Here is a 25,078-nt window from a genome sequence, read left to right on the forward strand (position 1 = left end):
ATGATTAGATTAAAAAGAAAAAAATCTTAGTTTTTAAATATCCTGGTTAAAAATTGCAACTTGCATTGGTTCCGCACCGAATGATTCGGATTTGTGATTAAATCGGGAGAATATTTGGGTATCATTAAAAACAATATGCCCAATTCTAGCCCGCCTTCCAAAAATACTCCTAACATATATTTGTCCGCTCTGTTGTAAAATTTCAAAGTGTGCATTACATTTTTAAAGCCTTCAATGGTCTAACCTTCATCCAGATCAAGTGGTAGTAGACTTCATAGCCTCATATTGTGGACAACTATATTAGCTCATTCAATGTGAAATAATTTACACCTGAGAAACTCTAAATTTGCCGAGAGAGCCAGTGTAACACCTCTACAACTCACCTCAGTTAGTACTTTGCTCGAGTCAACTCGTTTCCTCACTGCAGTTTGTTTCCTTTTGTTTTCGAAATTATTATAACACTGAAAGATACGAGGGAAAACTAGTAAAATTCGAGGCGGACTTGCTTTACCTGTTGCGGAAGAACTTAAAGTGAGGGTTAGAAGCGAAGTTGCAATGTTGACAAATCGTTATTTATATAATAATAATTAGCCAAAAATATGTAAAATGTTATTTTGAATCGAGGCACTTGGGCAATACTGGTTTTATTTTTACACTCTCGAGTGTTAATATTTATAAATAAATCTAGGTGTATCTAGGTGTTCGTTCAGGATTTAAAAAGAAGTTAAAAGCGCTATTTTAAATTGGACAACCGAATACCGCTCGTTTGTTTATGCAAGCTTTGACATTTTAGCCTCATCAGTCTACTGAAGATTTTACTGAAATGCGTTTGTTGTTCAGCCCACTGGGAAAAGGAAGCAATTATGAAACCTTACTTTTTAAGATATTACCAATATTGGCTCACCTAGTTTCCTGGCTTGCCTCAAGCAGAAGATGGCGTTTATTCAGTTGCTTCATTAGGGCAGCTAATGTCATTCTTTCTCTTTTTATCTCATGAAAAAATTACGGCTTGACAGAATCAATTGTCTGATGACCTCATTAGTGGGGCATTTTCTGCAAGGTCATCAAATTACTTCTGGCTATTCTGAGGACATTATTATTAACCTGGTGTTATAACTTACATCCTTGCATTTCAATTTTTGTGGTCATCTTCTTTCTTGATTATACAACTTTATAATAATACTTCATCATTTTTCTTGCAAAAAAAAAAAACCTAGAAGCTTTGCTGTCGGCAAGATGTCGTGTTCATCAGGTGCTCCTATTCAAATACATTGATAAAAAACAGCAAAATTAATCTTCGTTTTAAAAAATGCATATTTCATGTATGAAGCCTTAGCGTTCTCGAAATGACTCATTTTGATAAAATAAAACCACTCTAAAGCACTTTGATGTAAATTTGATATTAACACTTTCATTAAAAGTTGGCATTGATAACCATAACATCCACAAAGGAAATGCCGTTGAGAAGGCAAAATACACAACATGAATTTTCATGACAAGTCAAAAAACCTCAAAGTAGCTAGCAGATAATACTGATGCATTATTTAAAACCTACAGCCGCTTGTTTTGTTTAACCTTATCGATCCAGACATAACTGTTTCATCTACTCGCCGAAGGCTGTTTCATTCTTTTTCGTGGGCGATGTTTAAATTTTATCGCAAAGCGTTTGGTGTTCACCTGTGTAGTTTTATGGTATTTGCGAATATCTGTGCCATCAAATCATCGAAAACAGATGATTCCAAAAGGTAAGATTAACGGACATTTTTACGTTTTTTTAAGCTGATATAAACGATAAACAAGTGTTACATTAATAAGAGATAGGTAGAGATTCGTTCCCCTTTTAGCAGAAATATTAAGATAAGGGATAGACAACGTATAATAAATAAAAAGCTAAACTTCCTATGGTTCAAGACACACAGTAACACGGCTCTGATTTGCATTACACTGTTTATAATTTGCAACCGACTGACAGATATTCGGCAAATTCAGTATTTTTGAGTGAGTTCTAATGTTTGGTGTGATAACAGCAAATTATTTGGCAGGCATAGATACGAAACATCATCATTAAGTCTTCTTACAAATATTTTACTACATTAGTGAATTTTACAGGAAGTCAGGCAGTGTTTCAGGAAGGTGACTTTACAAACAAATTCGATCTAGGTATTTTGAAGTTTTACCTGTGTCAATGATGATTTCTTAGACATGGTTAAGTGAAATCATTACCGTTTCCTTACTTAAATTTATCACTGCTCCATAGTACAAACTGTGAATAAGACTTTATTTAACACTAAGGAAGCTCAAAAGATTTTACTTCTGTGCGAAGTGTTTAAGAAAGGTGAACGGTGTTAGGCCTTTTGGTGTTTTTCCTGTTTGAATGGCGATTAAGCGAGCATTTTAACTAATCTACTACTTCCCAAAGGAAGACATCATCTGATTACAGAATGCCGCAAAATTTTCACAATTATTTTAGATACTAATGTAAGGACATTATGACAAATTTCGCCATCGTGTTCACCATTAGCTGGATGACGACTGCAACATCAGCTAAACCAGAAAGAAATATTGCACAACAGAACGACAATTAGTTTTCCAAAAACGTTCACTGTAGTAAACGTTGTCATGTACCATAGTTTGAAGACAATTCAAGAATGTGCGCCATTGCACCACTTTTTCTTGTTTTAGGTAAGTCGACAGTGAACGTTTCCTTTTCAACAACCGAAATGAAAATTTTCTGTTTACCCTAAACTATAAATATTTAATACCGAAAATTAGCAGCGTTTAGTAATCCCCATCGTTATTCGGTTTCCGCAAGAATTTTTTGCGGTCGGGTGCTAATTACCATAATAATTACATCCGTCAAAACTTGAGCATAAACTTAAAAGACAAGTCATATTTTGAGTATCACCGCTTTTTTCCGATGAATTTCGGAGTCTTTGCTCTGATTATGACCTACATTGAAATAAAAATGATATCAGATATCCCAAGCAAACACGCACTCTTGGGAAAACAAAATCATATGCTGACTGTTGAATAACATCGTAAAATAATTTTTTCCGAATTCATTTCATGTTGTTTTGAAAACACTGCAACATCATCGCTCTAATTCTGAGAACTACTTTTATTTAAGGACAAAAAAAAAAAGCTGTGGCTCAAAACCATATTTATTGTCAGCCACTTGTAATCTAACCTGAACTTGGAGCAATTATGAAAATGAAACTTTCGGGAAATAAGCACAATTTTAATCAAACTCAGTGGAACTGAAAATAACATATCATGTTTCAATTTGTTTGACTGATCTACACACACAATGAGGAAGTCCTTTAAAATATTTTCCACGCGGTAGTACCCGTTTTTAGCTCGGCCAAAAGCACTATTTTAACGAGGATCTGAAAATAACGAAAATCAAGTCCTTCTCCAATTCGTTAGCACCCTGGTTGAATGCCTCGCAGATGAAAAGAGTTGCGTGGTTACTAAGAACTACAAGCAGCTTTCGGTCGCTTTCTTTTACTGAAAGCAGTATCAGCCGAGGGCTAGTATCCGACAGATACTTCATATGTCAGTACATTTAAATAATCCCCAACGAAATAGCAAATCAAATGTTCAATTACGTACGGATGGTGAATAAAAATTTTTAATAAGTACCTCGCCGACTTCGCCATTAACCATACCGTTACTTTGACTACAACCTTATTATTCAGAAATTTTCTTATCCGATTACTGTGGTAGCGAATACGCATTGATCACCGCAATAGATCTTGCTCACGGCCTTTCATGCAAGGCGATTATACCAAACAGCCATATTCGCCATTGCACATAGGTTTTGGTAAAATATTTTGTTGTAATTAATGGAGTTAACCATAATTAAAAAAAGCTTTCAGGATGGCCTCAGAGAGCCTAAACCCTCTAACACCAAATGAAACGTATATCAGGCAATTAAAATTACACAAATGAAATGCCACCAGCATTGTTTCAAGTACGCCATCACGGCGTTTCTGTATTGAAGCTTACAGAGTATGAACTTCATGTTTCTACGTTTCTAATTGTTTAAGGCAAATTACAAATTATGAACTTGACCTGATGAATTAAAAATATACATGGAAGTGAAGGTTAGCATTGATGAACATCGATTTTTCTCGAGAGCATCAATTCTGAGTTAATGTTACCTGATACAGTCCTCGCTGTGAAAGCTTTTTCAGAAGAGGATATTTATTGAATGAGTGCTGCTAGCATCTTTCTTAAAAAATACGTCTTTCCTTCTACATTGTGTAACATTAACCGCGACAGGTAAAACACAAAGAAATTTGAAAAATTGAAAAAAGAACTCCTTTGATACGGTGAACAATTAAGCTCGACTGACCTTACTTCCAAGACGAGTCATCATAAGATAACTCCCATTTTTTGGTTTTCTTAGGAGGATCGTGAAATTTTGCCCAAGTCGACATTCCACACGGTGTCGATTTTTTTTCCCAAGAAAATCGAACAAAGGTTACATAACACGAAAATCAGAACACTCGAGTCCAAAAGGAGAGTAGAATAATGAAAAAAAAAGTTACATGCAATTAATAAATCTGCGCATGGTGATGCCTTCGAAGTGAATGCACTCTAATTTTGTTTGATAGTCTCTTTCACGCCTCAAATTCTCTGTTAACAAATCTCTCATAAGCCTAAGCATGACGTTCATGGTAAAGTCCCTTAACGGGAAAACTGATCTCTAATATAATATAATATAATAGTTCCTTTTCCAATGATCCCTTATCGACCTTGCATAAAAGTGGCGGAGACCTAAAGGCTAAATTGTATTTTTTTTTCTTAACGACTCTGTTTTTCAGAGCTGTAGATGTTGATATCACAGATGGGACTCTACCCCCTTTGACTGAACCTCCCAATGCAACAGTTATTCTGGACAAAATGTTTTTCAACTACGACAAAAGACTCAGGCCCATGTATGGAGGTAAGATTGATTCTCAGGTGATCCAGAAATAACTTCTCTCTCTTGATCAAAGCAGAAGATCACTCTACTCCAAGATGCAGCGAGAAAAAAAAATACAAGAAATACTCTTCACGACCAAATGCATGCATTTGTTCTGATTATAAAGTTCCGACTGAAAGAGGTTCCCTTCTTATACGCGCACAGCTAATATTTGTGCCATTCAAAGCTTTCCTCGGCGACTGAAGGTGAAAATATACATATCATCGAAAAGTGAGAAAGTATTGACAGTTACAGATAACTACTTTTACAGATTTATGTTAAAGATGCGAGCTTAGAGAGACGAAAGAACCTTGTAATGCCTGTTGTTATCATCACTTCTCCCTCAAAATCAGAAATTGATTTTGGGTGGCAATATTCCATACATTCGTGAGGTCAACAAAAAAATAAAATGTTGGCAATGATCGATGTGAAACGCTTTGAAAATCGAATGAATAGAGGGGGTAAGTTTCTAAAGAAACTGTGGTGTTGCGTAGGTAGGCAAATATATCTAGATAATTTGGTTTTATCAACTGATTCATTCGCTCTGACGACAGGCTAACGCTCGAAATGTCAGCTTTGAAACTCTTTGCGGTGGCCGATTTACATCATCAACTCAGTTGATAGAACCAAATGTTTACTTTAAAGATTGGCTTGTCAAGTCTATGGCTTTTCTCCTCCCTCTGTTTAAAACTGCTAAAGATGACACCATTTTCACTGCTGTTTTTAGGAGATCCTGTTTACATCTACGTATCGCTGGGTTTCCTCTCCATAAGCCATGTGACGGAGGAAAATATGGTAACTAGATTGCTTTAGTTACGTAGCTACCACGGACATCTATTCAATGATTTCAGGGTATTGTGAAGACTACATTACCTGAGCCCCGAGTAAACTACAATTAATTACGAGTTATCCTTCGCGTTATTCTTTAGTCACAGTAACCGTTAGAAGGAGATTGGTTAAAAGCAGACTGAAGCAAATCAACTTTCATTTAGTCAGTGAGGAGGCTCAAATGAGGCCGCAAACACCTAGAGGATCTCGCATCTTTTTAAACGATGCAATCACTCGTGAAAGTATACAGCAATGCTCGTTGACGAATTCTTTTTTTGACAACAGGAATTTAAGGGGGACATGTACATGCGCCAGTTCTGGAAGGATCCACGATTGGCCTACGGTGACAAGAACTGGACATTAATCCTTCAAGGAGATATTCTCAACAAGATGTGGTTTCCAGATACGTATATCGAGAACGCTAAAAAAACAACCATCCACGATGACACAAGAACAGTCATTGTGTTCGGAGACGGAAACGTGTTTTATTCCGTAAGGTACAACGTGAGTTGGAGATTGTTGAAAAGAATTGGCTTCGCGGATAATAACCTTACTTTAAATTAGGATGAAAACGGGTGAATAAGATGACCAATGTATATCTGTGTTTTTGTTTCAGGGTCACAGTGAATGCTATGGGATTAATGGATTTCAAAAATTACCCAATGGATGTCCAGCGATTTTTCTTCAGAGTACTAAGTTGTAAGCAGAAACAGATATCTTTCCATCTTTTATTGCGCTTATTGCTCGCCAGTGCATCAGAAAACGTCAGAAATAAATAAATGTTTGATGATACTTTCTGATGATGACCATCAGAAATGTTGACGTAATCGTATCGATGGTGATTAACATTAATGATGTTAATAGGACCGAGTGGAGTCCAGTTCGGTCTGTAATTACTCAAGTGATTACAAAATCAAACAACCGCGAAGCAGGAGTCCGATTTGTCAATCACGAGTATGATTACAGTACGAATTGGACGACACTAAGTCCTGTTACCCATTAATCATAACCATTACAATTTCCAGGAAAAAGTGCAGTTCTTTGAAAAAATATATCCGGTAGAGGCATTATCTTAAGTAAAACATTTCAATCTCCATTTTGAAAACCCAAAGTAAGCTTAATAACAGCAAAATGTGCCCATATTGGCAGTGAAACGTTCAATTAACAAATTAGTTTTGTATCTGATTGGCAAATTAACACAACATCAAATCCAAACAAATCAGGTGAAACTAAACAAAATTTTTGAAAGGAGATGTTATTCAGTGAATGACAGAGGCGAGCTTGGAGAAAAAGAACTCTGAGTTCTCCCGATGGGGTTCAAACCTACGACCTTCCGATTAGCACGTCAGATGCTGTACCACTGAGCTATAGGAGAATCAAGACAAGCTGGGCCGTTCAACGATGTCCATGATGACAAACTTCCTGCATGCTCCCAAGATAGGAACGTGGATATGTAAAGCTTATGTGCAATTCACCATCTTCATTTACATCATCAACAAAATTCTTGTTTTGCATATGCAGTTCTGAAAACCTTTATACAAATAAGATGCATCGATCGTATTCATTAATTGATGAAACCTTTTAAATTTATTTTTAGACGGTTTTGACATCACTCAGATACGATATAAATGGATTGGTGTGTCGCTTTACAGTACAGAAATGGCAGAATTCTTCGTCATGAATCAAACACTTGCTAGTGACAAGGTTAAATATATGATAGGCAAGTATTGTTTTCTTCATCAATGGAACAGTTGATAATATCATATTTTGACGGCTGCATAGCTCTCGAAATGGGTATAGCCTGGGTCTAGCTTGATGGTTTCGACTCAAATCGCTCATGTTGTGTTCCTGGTTAATACACTTCTTCTACCAGCACCACTCTCCATCCGGACTGATGGTGTTAAAGTTAGGTTTCCACCAGCGGATTATCTGGGAAACCATGAACTAGATAGTTAGCTAAAGGGGGAACCTCTCTCCATTTAAGCTGGAAACTCCCAAAGACTGAAATGTATATTCCAGTATTTCTTCCTACCATCCTTATTTCATCAAAACTTTGAACTTGATTCGATTTTGGAAGCTCAATTTGATAACTTAGAGGTTAATTGCACACATCATGCTTCTAATTAGACTGTACGAAATGCAAGTTTCCCCGTCATGCTTGCGGATGATATTATTCGGATCGAGGGTTCATTTTCTCATGAAAGAAATCTCAACTGTTCTAATTGATGGATAAATTATTCCAATAATAATTTCGTCTCCGAACTTTTGTCAAAATGATCAGACTCGTAATTAACGAATCGAACTTCCATTTCGGGGCTGTCTCAGTTTGATAATCACTCTCATTATCATAGTCCCCTTCACTGCTACTATACGAAATGTTACGCAACTCTCCCCTAGAGAGTTTTCTTGAGGGAACGTTGCGTAATATTTCAAAGAGAGGCTGAGAAGGAGAGTGGTGAGACCAAAGCCTTCCATCGTTCCTATTACCGATTTTAATTCTGTACAATTTTGCAGGTTGGTTCGACTATCTTGACGTCAACTTCCACGTTCGAAGAAGGATCGGCCATTACGTCATACGCATATTCTTTCCCTGCATCCTTTGCACAGTTGTATCGTGGCTTCCATTCTGGATGGATAGGGGCGAGATCGGTGATCGTGGTGCTCTAGGCATTACAACGCTGCTGACAGAAGTCTTCCTCTTGCAATACAGCAATGACTCCATGCCACGAGTCAGCTACGTAAAAGCCGCTGATCTGTTTTTGATTGTCTCTTTTGCTTTTACCTTTATGGCTTTACTGGAAAGCGTCATCGTATACAACTACAAAAAGAGATTTTTCATAGCGGAAAGCACTCAATCAAAATCGCTGACTGGTGGAAGAACGTTTTTTCGTAAACGTGCTTTCAAAGTTGACGAGGTTAGTTTAAGTGTTTTTGTAATTTGAAATAAGTTGTAGGATTTACTGCCGACCTGTTTTCATGACACTCCTTGACTCATCATGACCATATGCCAACATGATTTACCATCTATAACTATTTATTTTATTCCAAAAGTATTTGTTTTATATATATGATATTTTTGTTCGCCGCTGTTATTCCAGTGCGATAGACTGCTATTTGAAATTAATTCATTTTCAGGTTCGTAAGGCAGACACTGTCCACATAAATGGCTCATATATTAACCCGGCAGTACATGCTGAGGTGAGAAAAACATGATTTGTGATATTTGTGCCAAGGTGTCCATCTGTATGTCTGTCATTTACAGGTATTATGTAGACCAGTTGTCATTCACATAATGGTCGAACTGTTTCTCTGGTCGTCTGTTAATCCTTCTGACATATATAATGCATCTGTGCACGTCCTTACACACTAACGAGGGGGCTAACTCTCGGAATCCCATATTTAGAAACTCTTTAGTTGGCTGGTTCACATTATCAACTTAATTCATAAAGCCAAACTATCTTGTCTGTCCATCTGTTCGTTATTGTATTCTGTTTCCGCGCTTAATGCACAGGGATGTCTGATTATCTTTCGACCATTCGTCTCTTAACGACGATGGTACAATGAAATGCCGTTACACAGTTGTGCAATGAAGTATAGAAAGTCACTCTATAGTCGTTACTTATTTTCAATTTATAGCAAGAAGACCTAGCAAGTCCATTACCCGAACTTCAAGAAACTAAAGCCCCTTGGAAAGAACCAGAGGATGAAAAGCAGAATTGTCCCAAATGTTCCGTGCTGTCAAAATCGAAAATCTACAGCTATTACACCTGCGTCAAGAGTTATTTTACAAAGAACGATCTTAGTTTTTTCATCGAGATGTCCTCCCGTATTTTGTTTCCCCTCATGTATGTCGGATTTATCGCCTTTTTCTTTGGAAAATATGGAATATAAATTGAGAACATAGAACCTCTGCACAAAAGTTGTAGGAGGCATATTTAATTTACATTTTTTTTTAAAATAACTTTTTGACAATTAAGTGCGGAATAAAAATTTAAGTAGTGCAAGAAACGCCAAAGGAACAAAAGAACCAAATATTGAGAATTGAATAATTTAATTTTCTGATTTGCTTGATTTTAAAGGCATGCAAACCTAGTGAATGGAAAGCAGTTTGGAGTGACTAATTCATGTTAAAGATCATCTGATTACTAGCGCACACATCCAAATATTCTTCACAGCTAGTAGGTGTAAAACCAAGACACACTCGATATAATAGCAATAATGAGAGTGATAGAGTCTGGTTATAGACGTATGAAAAGTTTCAGCAGAGCTGATTTTTTTCGTCTTTGGAGTAATAAGTAACAAAATAAGTGTTAATACTTAAAAAGCTCAAACTAAAATAATTTACAAGGAGTAGCGCATTGTGAACGCTCTTTTGTCTAGGTAATGACTCGAGGTCCGTACCTCAAAAGTAAGTTTTCTTCTCTCTCTTCGTAAGCAGCTTCATAAAAATATTTACAAGCTCGGAATTGTAACCATTTAGCATAAGCTAACTACTTATCTTTGGGCGTGCACCAGTCTACAAATTACGGTCTAAACCGTAAATTGTCTTATTGAACTTTGCACGTTTCAGTTTTTGATTATGAAGGCTGCTTTGCTCTGTTAGATATCTCTGGGCTGTAAATATATCCGAATATATTCCTTATCAAATCCTATCCCTTCGTTAAGAACTTTTACAAAAGAAACCCTGGTTCAAATAGTAACATTCCAATCCAATAACGACTATGAGGACTCGAATCTATACTAAGACTTCTTTTGGAGTACAAAGTATAAGTGATCTAGAACATAACGAACATAGAATTAACCTAAAGCTCGAACCTAAAGGTTTGCCCTCTGTTAGTAACATTATTGTAAATATGGAATTGTTGTAAATATAGTAATGAAAACCTGCAGATCATTGCCTTGAAATGTTATTAAAATAGTAATTTATGTAAGATCTCAGAACTAAAGTTTGATAATATTTATGGAACATACGCATCGTTTAAGAATTCTCTAATAACTAAGTGCGCTTCTTTCCTCTACATTATTACCTGCGGCACCCAACTTTCCTTTCGAGTCCACTTCAAAATAAACAAATGTTGAATAAACTACTTTATTCTCTCCAAAGAAACATTATGTTTTACGGTAACAAAAACTGTTTAAGTCTTTTAAATTTAATTTCATAAGTTTGGTTCTCGAAAGAAGTTCGTCTTAACTTTAAGGCTAACTTCATTCTGTTCATCGACTTTGTTTCCCTTTTGGCCACGAAATTAACTAAAGGTGAAAATTAAGAAACGGCCAATGCCCTCGTCCCTTTTAACATGATGCTATGAACTCTAAACCTGTTCATTACCTGGAGTCAGAGTGACTACTCAGGGAAATATCCCTTGAAAACATCATTGCTTGCTCAGTTTTAAGGTGAAAAGGTGATGAGGAGAGAGGGGAGAGGAGAAAACCAACTTTTCAACAAGGTTTCATTTAACAGTCAGTCAGTCCGATCTAAAACCAAAACTGTCAGGTAGGCAGTAATTAAAATTAATGTTAAGATCTCGGAAGTCGAAAGGTTAAAGAAGTTACCTTACACTTTGGTGGTTTTCCATTGCCATGGAAAGTTGCCTCGAAGTAGAGATTACCAGAATATTGGTTAGCTTTGCTAAACAAACCCTACAGGGGCAGCGAAAATAGGCCAGCAAGGAGTATGGTTAAGGATGCAAACGATAAATACTTATTGCAAATGACTTAAAGAAATTAGGTTGGAGCAATAGAAAAACACCAAAGAGACAATAGTAAACAAAGAAAGAAAAGGGATGGCCGAGGACTGAGAGGATTGACGCTGCTAATTGTAAACGGCTACAAAATATGTATTAGTGTGGCAAATTAGCAAAACACCAAACAGACTCTTGCAGAACCAATTGCAAGAAGAAACAAGGGTAGCTGAGAATGGATAAGATTCATAACGATTGCAAACGACCAGCTCAGAAAATTTGGGCCGACTAATTTTTATCCGCTCTCCACAGAGATAAGGGATTTAAAGTCTGTTGTTTTGAATGAAATTAAATATCTTGAAATCGGTGCCGGTTAATTATCCTTAATTATTAAGTAGAACATGAAACAGATTGAATTGTTCTTTCAAAGCGAAAAAGCAAAGCGTTCCGCCGTTGCCGGCTTCACTACGGATATTTGGACTATTTTTAAACGTGTTCAGTGAATGGCGCACTAGGAAGCTGTGGCACGCAAAAATTTCTCGCATTTTAACGGAGAAATATCAGAATTAAAGAACGATGATATATTTTGCAGAACGTGACGTTTTAGGGACCATATCTAGAACAAAAGAAAGGCCTTTCAAGAAATTACATAATTGCTCACTGTTCAGACGTTTAATTCGAAAATTAATTGATTATATTAGGAAATCGGTAATTAACACTTTGGTAAGAGGCTTAAAAAAGATTGTCGGTTCTTGTCTTACCAATTTTTACAGAGTGAAAAGTTAAACTCGCAGAGCCTTGGCTGGTTCGTTTTCAAGAGGTCTAATATCAAGATGTTGAAGGTTGAGGATGTTTTTCAGGCTCAGAGGAGAAAGATAACGTAACACCGTGGTTAAATTTCTTAGATTGTGTGCAGAGGTATGCAAATATCTTTAGGTTTTAATTTTAATTATTTCCGTGGCTCAATAGGCCTAGCAACCCGCAACTAATTGGTTTTAATATAGATTCCCTGAATTGGTAAAAAAATAAACCAGTCTCAAAACGGCTTTTAGAAAGTCACGCAAACAATGTTTAGTAGTGTGCGCGACATGTCCAACGAATGAACCGCTCCTTGCCGTAAGGAACCAGACGTCAAATAAACAAGGAATAGTAAAAGGAAAGGTAGGCAAATTTTTCTCAAGATTTGACAGCTATGTAACTGAATATCGCATGAATCAGAAGCAAGATGAATAATTGTTAAGGTTAACCTCTCACCCTGAATGTGTGTATATGGTTAGCCTCTATTTTCTCTGAGATAGTAGTTACTGTTTTTCTTCGACCAACATTGCACCCGTGACTTCTGAGAACGACAACATCCCGTGATATTACCGGAAATAGTTGGTTTCTCCCCTGGAAAGTCGATATAATAACAATAACTCATCGGCAGACGGTCAAAATATCAAGCTTTTAATAATAATAAAACTATGAATAGATTTTGAATGATCAGTCAGTCTGAAATCCAACCTCTTACACTGCCTTATTCTGTTGCACTGGGATGCAGAAAGCTAACTGAGACATACGATAGCTGAAAAAGCCTATTTGAAACATTTATGTTAGAAATGATGCCAAATTTCACTGCAATTTACGGATAATTGATGTAATTCTCATGTTTCTTGGCATTATTGCCATAACAATTTAAAATACTCTGCAACGTTTACAGCGCAGAAAACGAGTTTCTACTGGATGACATCTCTTTCGTGAGCAAGTGAAATTCGCATCACGATATCATTAGTGATCTCACAGTCATCTTCGCACAGGTATCCCATTAAGGCATTTAACAGGTTACCCAACACGGTATAACTTTGCATTCTAAAACGTCGCGAGAAAATAATGAAATCATTATTTTCTTTTGTAAATATAATTGCGCAAATGCAGTCAGGGAGGAAGGACTTCTTATCGCCTGGTACATGATTAATATTCAAGTAATCCTGGAAATAATATTTCTAAAGGGAAGCTGGACTTGAATGTATGGCGCATGATGTGAAATGTGTGCCCATACGTACGGGATTGATGCCGGAAGTTGATATCTCTTAATCAAACAATGCAACCATTGTTTTACATAAGGCAAAAGTATTTTCTCTTAACTCTGAAGAGATGCATTGACGGGAAGAAATATATGTCACTGTCAACCCCTTTGAAAGAAAAACAATGTCCATCGTGAAGTTTGTGAGCATGCTTGCGTGAGTGGGGATACAGGAATGGTGGAGACAGTGATAGTCATCTGACACTTTCAAGGATCATGTGATTAAGTTTGAGCAAGGCGTAGATTGAATTCCTCAGGCTTTGTTAGCCTGTTAAGTGTTAGAAAAATGTAGAAATATTTCGTATCATTTAATGTTAATCCAATTCATGAAAAGACATTACAACATTTACGCCCCAAGCTGGACGAAATCTTATAAGTTCTTTCGATTGAAAAAAACTTTATTTTCTAACACAAAAATTAAATTTTTTTGGAGTAATAAGGGAATCTGAAGGTCATCGTGATCGTTAGTTTGAATTAAATTTAATCTTTCCATTCCTTACGACTCTGGTTACTTCTTGCTTCATGAGTGCTTGTCGTATCTCTTTTTCATTTTTTGATATTTAACAGTGTCCTTCATGGGGTAGTATATCGTCGCAAAAAAACCAACAACAACCACAACAACACACGTACAAAAAAAGCAACAAAAGGGAGAGACTCATTCTTTGACTCTTTAATTTTTTCTGGAAATTAAAATCTACGTGACGTGATTCAAAAGCAGCAGAATACGCTTAGCGTAAAGTGACTGTATAATATACGCGTGCCGTTATTCTAAAATCCATCGAAAATTTTCTAGACCTACTATCTAAATTGACCCTTTCGAAATAGTACACCGGCTTGCTGAATTCTGTGAGGACTTTCTATTTGTTAATCTGACCTTGGACAGAATATATAATATAAGTTTGGCGGGAGGCAAATCCTCTCTTAACCTGTCCTAAGAATCTTAAATCATGTGCTATCTTAAATTACAAGTATCATCAATTTTAATAAAATTAAGAAACGTTTGAAATTGTTACGAGATCATCTGCACTTACTAAACTGCTTGAATTAGTCCACGTTTTCGCTTGGGATCTATAAGTTCGTCTTAAGAATCTTAAATCACGTGCTATCATAAATTATAAGTATTATCGATTATCACAAAATTAAGAAACGTTTGGAATTCTTACGAGATCATCGGTACTTACTAAACTGATTGAAGTAGTCTACGTTTTCGCTTGGGATCTATATGCTTACCATTTTAAAATCCAGAGATCACAAACAAGGGCATATTGAAGTGTGCAAATAATCAGAGGCATGGATACTCCAATCATCAGTGACTCACTTTATTATCAAACACCAAGGGACCAAGATGTGTATGTAACAGTAGGTGTAACTTTTTTTAATCTGTCGTCGCAAATGAGACGATTACCGATGATACATCTTTTCTTGACGCGTTTGGTACTAATCCATTTTCCATTGGAGATAATTTTCGTGCCTTACAGTAGAAGGAATATACTATTTCTTCCTGAAAATGTACATGAACCCATGAAGAAAACCTTAACTTGACAAGAAAGTAATAGACTTATTTCTCCATAGAACATATCTACTGCTTACTAATGTATTAGCGATGCAATATAAACATTGATTGGCAGTTTTTAAACTTAATTTGCAGACAGATACTGTTAACGGGTGGTGATGCTCCCTGGTATTGCGAGAGTTTTCCTTCCGAGACTTTTATCACAGGAAGGATATCGGTAACGCCTTCAAGCAGTCTTAAATCTGTTTTACTGGGGGCACATTCGTCGAATTTCGAAGGTTCCGCCTCAGATACACTTCGCACCTTACAAGGTGCTCCAACTCAACATCGTGACTTGCTTTTTAACCTTGTATCGCGGACTCCAAGGCTAAAAAACCAAAAAAACAGTTTTCATCTTACTTTATTCGTATCCTGGCCCTAGTTGAATCACCAATTAGATCAGGCAGTGATAAGTGCGACGCCGATATATAGACGAACAGACAAAAAAAAAAACCTTTCCCTAAGCCACTGCATACCTACGCTTTTGAAGGTTGCCCTCTGCTTAAGAGCTTTCGAAGGTCAAAAGACTGAGACATTTCAACAAGAAACAAAACAGCACTGATATTGGTAAAGGGGCTTTGCATATCTGCGTTTTGTTCGTTAACGTGCTATGTTTCTGGTGAAGAAAAACTCTCAAAGTTTTTCCTTTCCTTGCATCCACAACTCAGATATGTAGTATTAGTGAGGGTACAGTTTAGAGAGTTGGTTCTGTGGTTAATTTTCAGCAATTGCAGACATAAAGGGACTGCAGAGGTTCTATTTCTGTAAGTACTCTAATTAACAAATGATAATGAAAACAAAAGTTTCTCTGTAAAGCTTGAACATAATGCCCTGAGGGTAAACACATTCTTACAGATACTCCCGAAAAAAGACCTAACAGCTATACCTGGAGCCTCTCTAAGACAGTTTTGAATTTTGTCAGCCTTCTTTCAATCTTTTTGAGGGAATCAAAGTTTAAAAGACACACCATTGTCGTGAACTGATACGTTCGCACGTGCCAAGCTCCTGTGTAATGCACTTAGTACAAAGTTCGAATCAATTTTATACTTATGGGACAAGGATGCTCATTCATTTAGGCGCCAGATAATAATGACCATTGACCTGCTTTCGTATTCTTATATTGAGTCCCTAGACTTAAATATTGTGCAAACTTTCCTATGTCACGCTATGGTGTATTTAAGGTAACCAAATTACGGTAGAAATGTGTATGAGTTCATATTACTTGAGCGATTATGGATCTGAATAAATCTTACAGCAAATCATAGAGACGCCATGATTTCCCAAGCTGCTAAAAATTTACTTCTTCTAACAAAATGGACGGATTTGATCGCCATGCAAAAGCGATAACAAATCTGTACCATGTTTTAGACCCCATCCATCCTTTACGGGATATAAACTTATAAGCGTCGAAAAAGAGAAGATGCAGTCCATTAAATTCGCGCACGAGAGACTCAGGTCTTCGGATTCTACACTCCGATGCTCTATCACAGAACTAAAAAAACGTCGATGGAAAGATAGGCGATTAGGTACTGCACGTAGCTAGGATCAGCGATTTTAAAACTCACATTCTCTCCTATCAGTCTGTGAAACACGACCTTTGGCAAAATCTTTCCTGACTGTTTCATTATTTAAATTAACACTACACTACATTCACATTTGCAGGCTTATCTTTAGAAGGCACACTGATCAAGACACTTTTGATCGTTGTATATAGAGCAAAGATTAGGCCGACGACTCTGTCAGGGGTCGAATTCCATTCTTACCAATTTTTGACAGGTATCCCTTAGCCATCCAAATTGCAAATGTTTTTATATCTTTGCACAAAATTTCTCGATCAGTATTTCAACCAAGGTGCTGTTAAAACCGAAATGGGTCTCAATTTCCATCTCCCTGCGAGGAGAAACCTGCCAGACAGTGTGAATGGGGCTTTAATCCAAATCATCGCGACAGCACTATTCAGCTCTAGTCTGAGTTTCTCAGTTACTAACTACGTGTCGGTATGACGAGGTGCCAATGGTTTGGAAAAGCTTTTGTGGTCAACATAGATCATTTTTTTATAACATGAAAATGATTCCGCACATGACCACAGGAGTTCATCTATCTTTGAATAAGGGCTTTCTCTCATTTTTTCCGACAGTCATTTCCTTCCATGCTCGCATAGTCCTTTATTCAAATTAGTTTAGTTTAGAATCAACTATTTATCTTCATTGTTAGCATCAATGTTTACAGTCATCATTGTTTTGATTGTTCGTTGTTTTGATTGTTATTTTTTTTAATGCGAATACTAGAAAAAATCACATGTATACCCCTTTGAGTTACGATTATCAATTGAATACTTTCCCTTCCTTGAATTCATTGTAGTGATTGTATCACTGAGCTAAAACTCTAATCCTTTAAAAGTAAATGCTAATGTTGTCATTTGTGGAGTCAACTGTTTATGAGAGTCAGAAAGAGCTCTAAAAGGGTGGATTACGATGACGATTTTTAATTACCATTAAGCTGCGGTTGTTTCACTAATTGACGTTGTGTCTGGTCACGTTCGCTGTTCTCTACAAAATGTTCTTGCAGTCCCGAACACTTTCGGTTTCTCACGACTAATTTGCAGGAGGAACACATATATCTAGAGAAAAACGAAAGGGGCCACTGGAATCTTCAGGTACAAGTGATTGAGCTTTTCACTCTTTTATAGTAACAGCGGTTTTCCAAGCATCAGTATGAAACATACCTATAAAGAAGACATAAATAGATTGTTAGTTCCTTGAGAGAGCCCATTCGTCTTGCATAATTTCTCCAATGAGATAGGCAACCTGTAGCATTTAATTTATTTATTCTTTCGTCGTTGGCTCTTCGACAGTTTTTTTTCCCTCTTTTTTTCACATTTATAAGACTCGTTTGTTAGAAAGCGAGGTCGGTGGCAAGGAATTTGATATAATTCCCTCTGAGGCTGCGGTCGAATAAAAGGGTGGATCTAAAAATGTCAAAATTACAATTCACCCACAATGCAAAGCTGGGAAGAGATTTTCTCGTGATACAGAATTATATACTAAGTATCTTCCTCGTAAAGCCCGTTCGGGGGACTTCGTGCGTTGCGAAAAAATTAATCCTCTCGTAATAGCAGTTAAAGGTGGATTTAGAGTCTTTCAAAGCTATGCACCATAAAATGACTTCCTCATGTGTGATTGCATCCCACGCTCTGTAATCAGTTTTTGGAAACTGAATTAATTTTATATGCGGAACTGCAGATTTCTCGTCTGTTTGAAAGACAATTCACATCATCAACTTATATTCTCTTGAAATTATTAAAGTTGTAAACGTTTTTTTTTTTACGCTAAATTTCTCGAACTTCCTAGTAATTTAGTTCGTCACTCGAGTCAATGTTGTTTCAAGAAATCTTCATGTGTACACTTTCGTTTAAGGGCCGTTGGCTTCACTGAAAATTCAAGAAATGCTAAGCCTCTTTACAGAGAAAAAAAGTGGAAGAGTGCAACGTCACTTACATGTAGCATCGATTTTAACAGGGGAGGTACATAAATACAAACCATCTAATTTGTTTCAGGCTTTTTACGAGGACATTTAATTTGTTAATAGGATGCTCCCCGAAACTCCAAACCTCTAAACTCTGATCTTAACAATCAGTATTTATTGGCTCTCATCAGTAGAGCTATGGGAACCGGATACCAATATTAGCGCTTCACAGCTAAACAGGGCTGATATTCTAACAGCTTCCTGAGAGACAAAAGTAGCATCACTTTGAGGGTAAATGTGCCATCTTCATATTTTTTGTCCCGAGGCAAAATATTGGCGTGCTACTCAGCATTCCAGTTAAGACAGCCTAAGAAAAATATGAAGCTAAAGTACACAAGCGAGGATTTCTGTTATGCATTTCTGACGTTGACAAGACAACATGCCGTTAGCTACCTCTCTCAAGCGCAAAAAATTTCCCATATAAGACATAATGCTGAAGATTCTAAAAAGAAAAAGACAAACTGCAATAGCTTGTATTTTTTCCTTATTGCCATTATAATTGTAATTAATTATGTGACCCATGGTTGTGCTGAAGTTTTAATTTATCTTTAGAATAGAGAAAAGAAAGGCAAATTCATCTAAGTATCCATATTTAGAAGTCATTTACATATGTTATATTGGAATATCACGTTCTTATCCGGGATATCTACAAGTCGTTGCGCATGGGTGGGCACAATTATCTCCGACCCTATACCCCTCTCGTTGAAATTCTGTGCGATCCGAACGGTTTAATTCAAGTTCGTAATCTAAGACTTCTTCTCAACGGTATTCTGTAAAATCTGTACGTCCAGCTTCTTACACTGACACTTTTTTTCAAAATTATTTTTTCAAGCGGACAACGTAATATTTTTTTAAATTTTTAGACTATTCTTGTATATTAGGTGACAAACAAAGGGCATTCTTGACGATCGATTTACGATTTGTTCAAAGTTTTCAATAGCTGACCGTCATAATTACGTAAGGAAATAATCTGAATGGGAAGGATAAACATAGGGACTCGTCTACTTCTGCTTTAAACATGATCATGAATGCAGTAGCTTAAATTGCTTATCAGAAGTCCTCGTCAGAGGCCCGTTAAATAGCTCTTAATAACCAATGAGTAATACAAGAGTCGTTTCTTTATATAAGATGCATAATGAGTCAAAAGGCCGAATTAAGTGGCGGCATATGTATAGATTTCACGCGGTTTGAACATTTTCCATTATAACTAGTGGACATATCTTGGAATGGTGGAGTATGTTAAGCATAGTGGCCTTTACTCGCTGCTTATGTATATCGAGTTTTCTAGAAGCTTTTCAGTTGTTTGGTCTGGGCGCGAGAGACCCTTTTTCAGACTGCCCTTGGTATTTTCCAAAACAAAGTAATAATAACTTCCCTATTCAACGTACCAGACATAACCAAACCTTAGTTTTATTTCGTTGTTGTAAATACTCGACGTTTGTGTAAGGAATCATTTGTCGTGCCGAGACGGCTGAAAGGGCAGCTGCATTTCTGTTCCAAAATAATTGCACAGCCCAAGGATACTTTCACAAGATTCAGGGGTCGCCAAAAATAATTCAAGTCTTTGGTTTTGCTTAAAATTACGCTGATTGTTTTTTCTTCACCTGCCTTCCAAAGTAATTTCGCAAACACCGTGTCGCCCCCATCCGCAGAGTCTTTGTCTCGGATGAGGCATTAACCATGCCTGTATGAGTCATAGATTGTTTTCAGCCACAAAAGTTGTTTTTGTGTTTTGGCTCAGTGAGCTTCTTTCAAAAGAAAGAAATGTTTGATCTGGAAACAATGGTGGTGTGGGCGTTAACTTGCGCGTGACTTAAACGCTAAACAATAATCTTAAGAGATCTGCATTTGTTTTTGCTTCATAGCATTCAAGGGCATTGGATGGAAATTTACGTGAAATTTCTAGACTTCCCGTGTAACTGCATTTAACGCCTTATATCGAGCCTCTGCAACGTTAGACCAGACGAGGGGAGGCAACGCAAAGCAAGAACTGTGAGTTTTTATCTTTTTCCTTTTTGCGTTAGTTTGTTTTGAGTGTATGAAGCGCATAATATGGAATAATTGTTTCAGGATCACGAGACGCAACACAAGAAGACTCAGGAAATTCTTTCAGTTGTGGTAAGATTCAAACTTCCATTGTGTCTAAATAAGCTACATTCCATGAATAAAAAATAGACCGTCATAGGGTATGGCGCAGTACATTGCTAGTGCGTCACAACTTGATCAACGACTTCAGGTGTCTTACCGTCAAGAAAACAAAACAACAAACATCATTAAACTTCAAACTGTGACTCATAAGACTAAAATACAGGAACAAGAGTTTCCGGCTTACAAGAGGAAATTTACCCCATTTTTACTTTGCTAGGATCACCGTAAATAACGAACAGGACATCGAGGAAAAAAGGCGTACAATTAAGTCTAACCCCCATCATTTTCCTAAGGAGACAAATCAGGAGTACTTCACATTTTTTGGCTAACCGATTTAATTTTTCCACATGTTGTTTCCGAGGGTTTATGAGCTTTAAAACTTGAATTTCTTCGAATATAAGGACGCAGATAAGGGCTCTCACGTAGCCTGTCGTGTATTTTTCCACTAAATTTAGTTTTTCCTAAAGAAAGAACACTTTTTATAATACAAATTGAGAATTTTGGAAAGAATTTCCTTCATTTTACAGTCATCATCAGTGTTTCATTGTACACTGAACATTAAAAAGTCCAGTTAGGGCGTGGGGTATTGCTTTCCGTCTTCGCACGGAAAGCAAAATTTGACATTGGAAGTCGTTTTATAACGTTTTCCAACTGGCATACATGGAAAGTTTTGTAAAATGTGAGCGGCGATTCGTTAATTAACGACAAAGTTAAAAAGAAAAATTGAAGGGCAATATATTGTGGGCCTTGTTTTTGCAACTAGCCAGAAATCTAGAAAGTACGAGGGATTAGTGGTTGCCTATGGAAAATCTTTCACACATGTAGTTCATTTCCTTGGAAGGAAAAAGGCTACAACAGAAAAAGGTATCGTGTCAATCCAATCAGGATGAAGACATACACAAAATATCAGCATAGTCAATCTCGAATGGGTATTTTTTAACTGAAAAGAAAAAGAAAAAAAGGAAAGAAAACCTTTGAGATGAAAAACTCGTCTCACGCACCATATGTGAGAGCAAAACGCTCAGAGATAAATTCCTTACCATAAAATGAAACTAGTATTTTCCAGGGTAAGTTTTCTTAATCGTAATCTTGACCTGTATTTCTAGTTGTAGTTATTTTGATGAATTCCTTCACCTCATCTCTTTGTTACTCTTCCTCTGCACTTAAAATATCGCAGTTACTGATTACTCCCATCGTTTCACTAGTATCACTGATAATAGTGTAACTTTGGTCCAAACAAGAGCTGATTGTCCAGTAAAACCAAGCGGATCTCGATCTCGGTTAAAGGAAAAAATAAGTTGGAACAAACAGGGATCTGTTTTTAATATTTTTACTAAAAATGTTTTTAGTGATGTTGGTCCGAAATCTTTACAAGGTAGAGCTACACTGCTTTGGAATCCTCTTTCCCAACCGCAGCAGAATAAATGTTGCAAACAGTTACAGATATACAAAACTATGGCTTGTAGTACCAACATTTTCATGGGACATGGTAATTTCTACTTGGAAATATCTAGGCATGGAAAACATAAAAGATCAAGAGTATCATGCTTGTATGTGCGTGAACCGCTATTTGATTTATTTTAGTTTGCTGAGCATCGATACTCAAAAGATAGACAGATGAGAAACAGAGTTATCAGGATTTCTCTTCGCTACAAAACGCCATTTATATCAGCTAGTTCACCGTTAGAATTTTCACTGGAAAAACACTTGTAGGTTTGAGCTAGCAAGTGAAACAGCGTTCAGTATCTATTGCGTGCTAATCCAAGTCGTCATTTAAGTTCCTGTGGCCTACCAGAAAGATAGAACAAAGTTATCAGACTTGCTCCCTTAACTTTGCAAGTAGCTTGGTCATTAGATGGATGGCCAATTAAGAGAATTACGACAGTAAATGATACTGTCAGCGTCGGGCTGGCGACAAAAATATCAAGTTTGTCTCTGTGTCACGCCCCAGCGAAATAAAGCCGGCGATAACCACTAATACGAACAAATACTTCGAATTTTATTGGTAGTTACTTAATTCCTACTGATACGTTTCCTTGTTAGTAATAAGATTGTGTGTAGAAAAGTATCGGGATAAGTGTGATTTTTTTCTGTAAACTTAGCATTTATATGGCAGTAGACAGAAAGAGTTCACTCAAAACAACTGTCTGGATTTAATTCAAATTAGTTGCTGAAACAACGACATTCGTAACATCTTAGCAGGTTCTCAGTTACTTACTGCCTAATCAATAAAAGAAATCATTTTTACTGCACGGAATAAATCTATTTGATTTCTGAGCTATGAATTCATGCTCATTATCCCTGCAGCAGTATCAACATTCTCAGCTTTAAGATGGCGGGAAAATTAGTCAACATACGTGACGTTCTAAAATTCCTTTGGATCTTTATGGACCAAAGTGTGGAATACCAATATGAGTTTTCATTCTCGGATACACCTTTCAACAAATGACTTCATTTAAGAGACTTTGGTTTTGCGGAATAGTTTCATAGTTTATATTCAAATTTTCGCTATTTTAAGATTTATATAGCCTTTGTGGTTTTGCGCCTTTCATGCGGGTCTTCATTCACTTACCGTGGGGCCAAATAAATGTTTACTGCGGCATCAGTTTTTATAAACCAAGAACACTTTATATTCGATGTTTCAACAACGACAGATATTTTACAATGAACCCTTTGAAACCAAAGTTTCAACTGGTGTTTGATCCAAAAATCTGATATTAGCATACATCTTAACACTACCGATAAAATAGGTCCTTTAAACTATATAACTTGAGAGAACTGTCCAGTGGTTATCAGCACGAGTCTATCATCCAGGATCATGTTTCAAGACATGTCAGGATTAACGTTTTCGGTCAGTCCGTCGTGACTTTGCGATTGATTGCTGTAGTTAATTATGCTCCCATCGTATTAGTACTAAATAATGTAACTCACAACACTTCCCTGTATTGAAAATAAATTCTTTCGTCACATTCCCGTGACGCAAAATATTTAGATACTCGAAATAACCCTTAAGGAATTCCTTCAACCTTACTTTGCTGCTTGTAGTCCAGCAAAATACGTAATACAAAATGCATAGCCCCCTCGACGCGACTCTGAAAAAAAAAACGGCTTTGAAATTTAGATTATAGTCAGATCATCGAAGCAGTTTCATTCTGTGAGTATTCTAAAATCGGCTTTGCATAACAATTTCAAGTTTGCTGTAATTTGGTTTTGTCAACTGATTTGATAATGTGAATTGGCTACCGTTAGACGTTTTGTAAGAGTAACTTTTCCAGCTGTAGCTCTTAGCAAGGGCTAACGTTACCATCGTCGGCTTTAGAAACTCTTTGAGGCGGCCAATGTACGTTAGCAACTCTGTTGATAAAACCAAATTATCTTTTTATACCCCCCATCGACGCAACACTATAGTTTCTGTAGAAAGTTACCCCCTTAAGTCATTTGCTGTTTATAGTTCAGCAAAATATCTCATGGAAATTGCTCAGCCCCTAGACTAGAAATGTCTTTAATTAATGTACATTCAAACGAAAGAGCTTCACCACGCACTATGTAATTTATCAAATGTTAAGCTTCTTATTTTCCAATTCGCTGTTTCCAGCAGACTTCATGCAAAATTGTTAGCTTGGGGGACTTTTCCAGTTTACAGTGCATTCTTTTTAAAATAAATGAAAAGAGCTAATTTACGAAATGTGTATCTTAGAGGCGTTTAAAAGGCCCAGCCTTTTACAAGCTCGCTGTTTTCTATTTCAGTAAACATTTATAGAGGGTTTAATGAATTGAAACGATGATTATAAATGCAAGTGCTGTCTCATGATTACATCAGTCCTGTTTGTTATTATTTAAAGAAGACTGTCACAGTTCAGTGGTGGATATCTTAAAGAATGAGCTAATTTTTTCTGTCTGTCCACCGAATCCGTGTCAATTAATCGTTTGCATTCATAAGCACTGGTGTCCCCTTTTCTGTAAAAATTACTTTTCTAACATTCCAAGACCTTAGCAAAAAATGAGATTTGATTATTTACTAAATCTTTCAGTACTTGGTACGTTGGAAAACTATCAATATATCCTATGTGAGGGCATGTCATGTGAGCCGAAATATTGGCATATTCGTATCCAACAAATCTGGTAATTTGCAATCGTTTCATCTTGGTCATTGTTGTTCATTTTTGGCTTAGACTTGGTTCTGAATGTTTCGTTTAAATGTTCGATCTTGTTTAAGTACAATTCAATCTAGTGTTAAAAATTTTTGATGACTCAAAACATGGCGTCATGCGGCTACTTGCAATGGGTCCCGTTTTCGGAGTTTCAAAATTTTC

At 36.7% G+C, this 25,078-nt stretch overlaps 3 protein-coding genes and 1 long non-coding RNA gene across 6 annotated transcripts in view; 2 read left to right on the forward strand and 2 right to left on the reverse strand.

The window, feature by feature from the left end:
- Positions 1-540, reverse strand: part of LOC113668673 (gamma-aminobutyric acid receptor subunit beta-4) — an 18,292-nt gene extending 17,752 nt beyond the window's left edge. The window contains exon 1 of the mRNA XM_089188563.1: positions 384-540. The gene's annotated coding sequence lies outside the window, so the exon portion shown is untranslated. The remainder of the gene's footprint in view (positions 1-383) is intronic.
- A 905-nt stretch (positions 541-1,445) lies between these two features.
- On the forward strand, positions 1,446-10,732 carry LOC113668564 (gamma-aminobutyric acid receptor subunit beta-3). The gene is made up of 9 exons (XM_027184489.2): positions 1,446-1,745; positions 4,830-4,951; positions 5,697-5,764; positions 6,083-6,294; positions 6,414-6,496; positions 7,395-7,517; positions 8,312-8,712; positions 8,933-8,995; positions 9,434-10,732. Exons 1-9 carry the CDS (start codon positions 1,642-1,644, stop codon positions 9,686-9,688), a joined length of 1,431 nt encoding a protein of 476 aa, XP_027040290.2. The 5' UTR covers positions 1,446-1,641; the 3' UTR covers positions 9,689-10,732.
- A 1,773-nt stretch (positions 10,733-12,505) lies between these two features.
- Positions 12,506-25,078, forward strand: part of LOC113668655 (tyrosine-protein phosphatase Lar) — a 66,788-nt gene continuing 54,215 nt past the window's right edge. For 2 of the 3 annotated variants that reach the window (XM_089187977.1, XM_089187984.1), the window contains exons 1-3: positions 12,506-12,639; positions 20,483-20,609; positions 20,688-20,735. The gene's annotated coding sequence lies outside the window, so the exon portion shown is untranslated. Of the gene's footprint in view, positions 12,640-17,628; positions 17,749-20,482; positions 20,610-20,687; positions 20,736-25,078 lie in introns of those variants that run through there. The other variant, XM_089187978.1, reaches the window with a different exon arrangement.
- LOC149037746 (uncharacterized) lies at positions 14,199-16,108 on the reverse strand. Its single transcript, XR_016181244.1, has 2 exons — positions 15,979-16,108; positions 14,199-15,420 (listed from the first exon to the last, which is right to left on the reverse strand). It is a non-coding gene; the product is annotated as an uncharacterized LOC149037746 (long non-coding RNA).

The sequence above is a fragment of the Pocillopora damicornis genome, chromosome 11 (genome assembly GCF_964200805.1).
Source record: "Pocillopora damicornis chromosome 11, jaPocDami1.2, whole genome shotgun sequence".
NCBI classification, from domain to species: Eukaryota; Metazoa; Cnidaria; class Anthozoa; order Scleractinia; family Pocilloporidae; genus Pocillopora; species Pocillopora damicornis.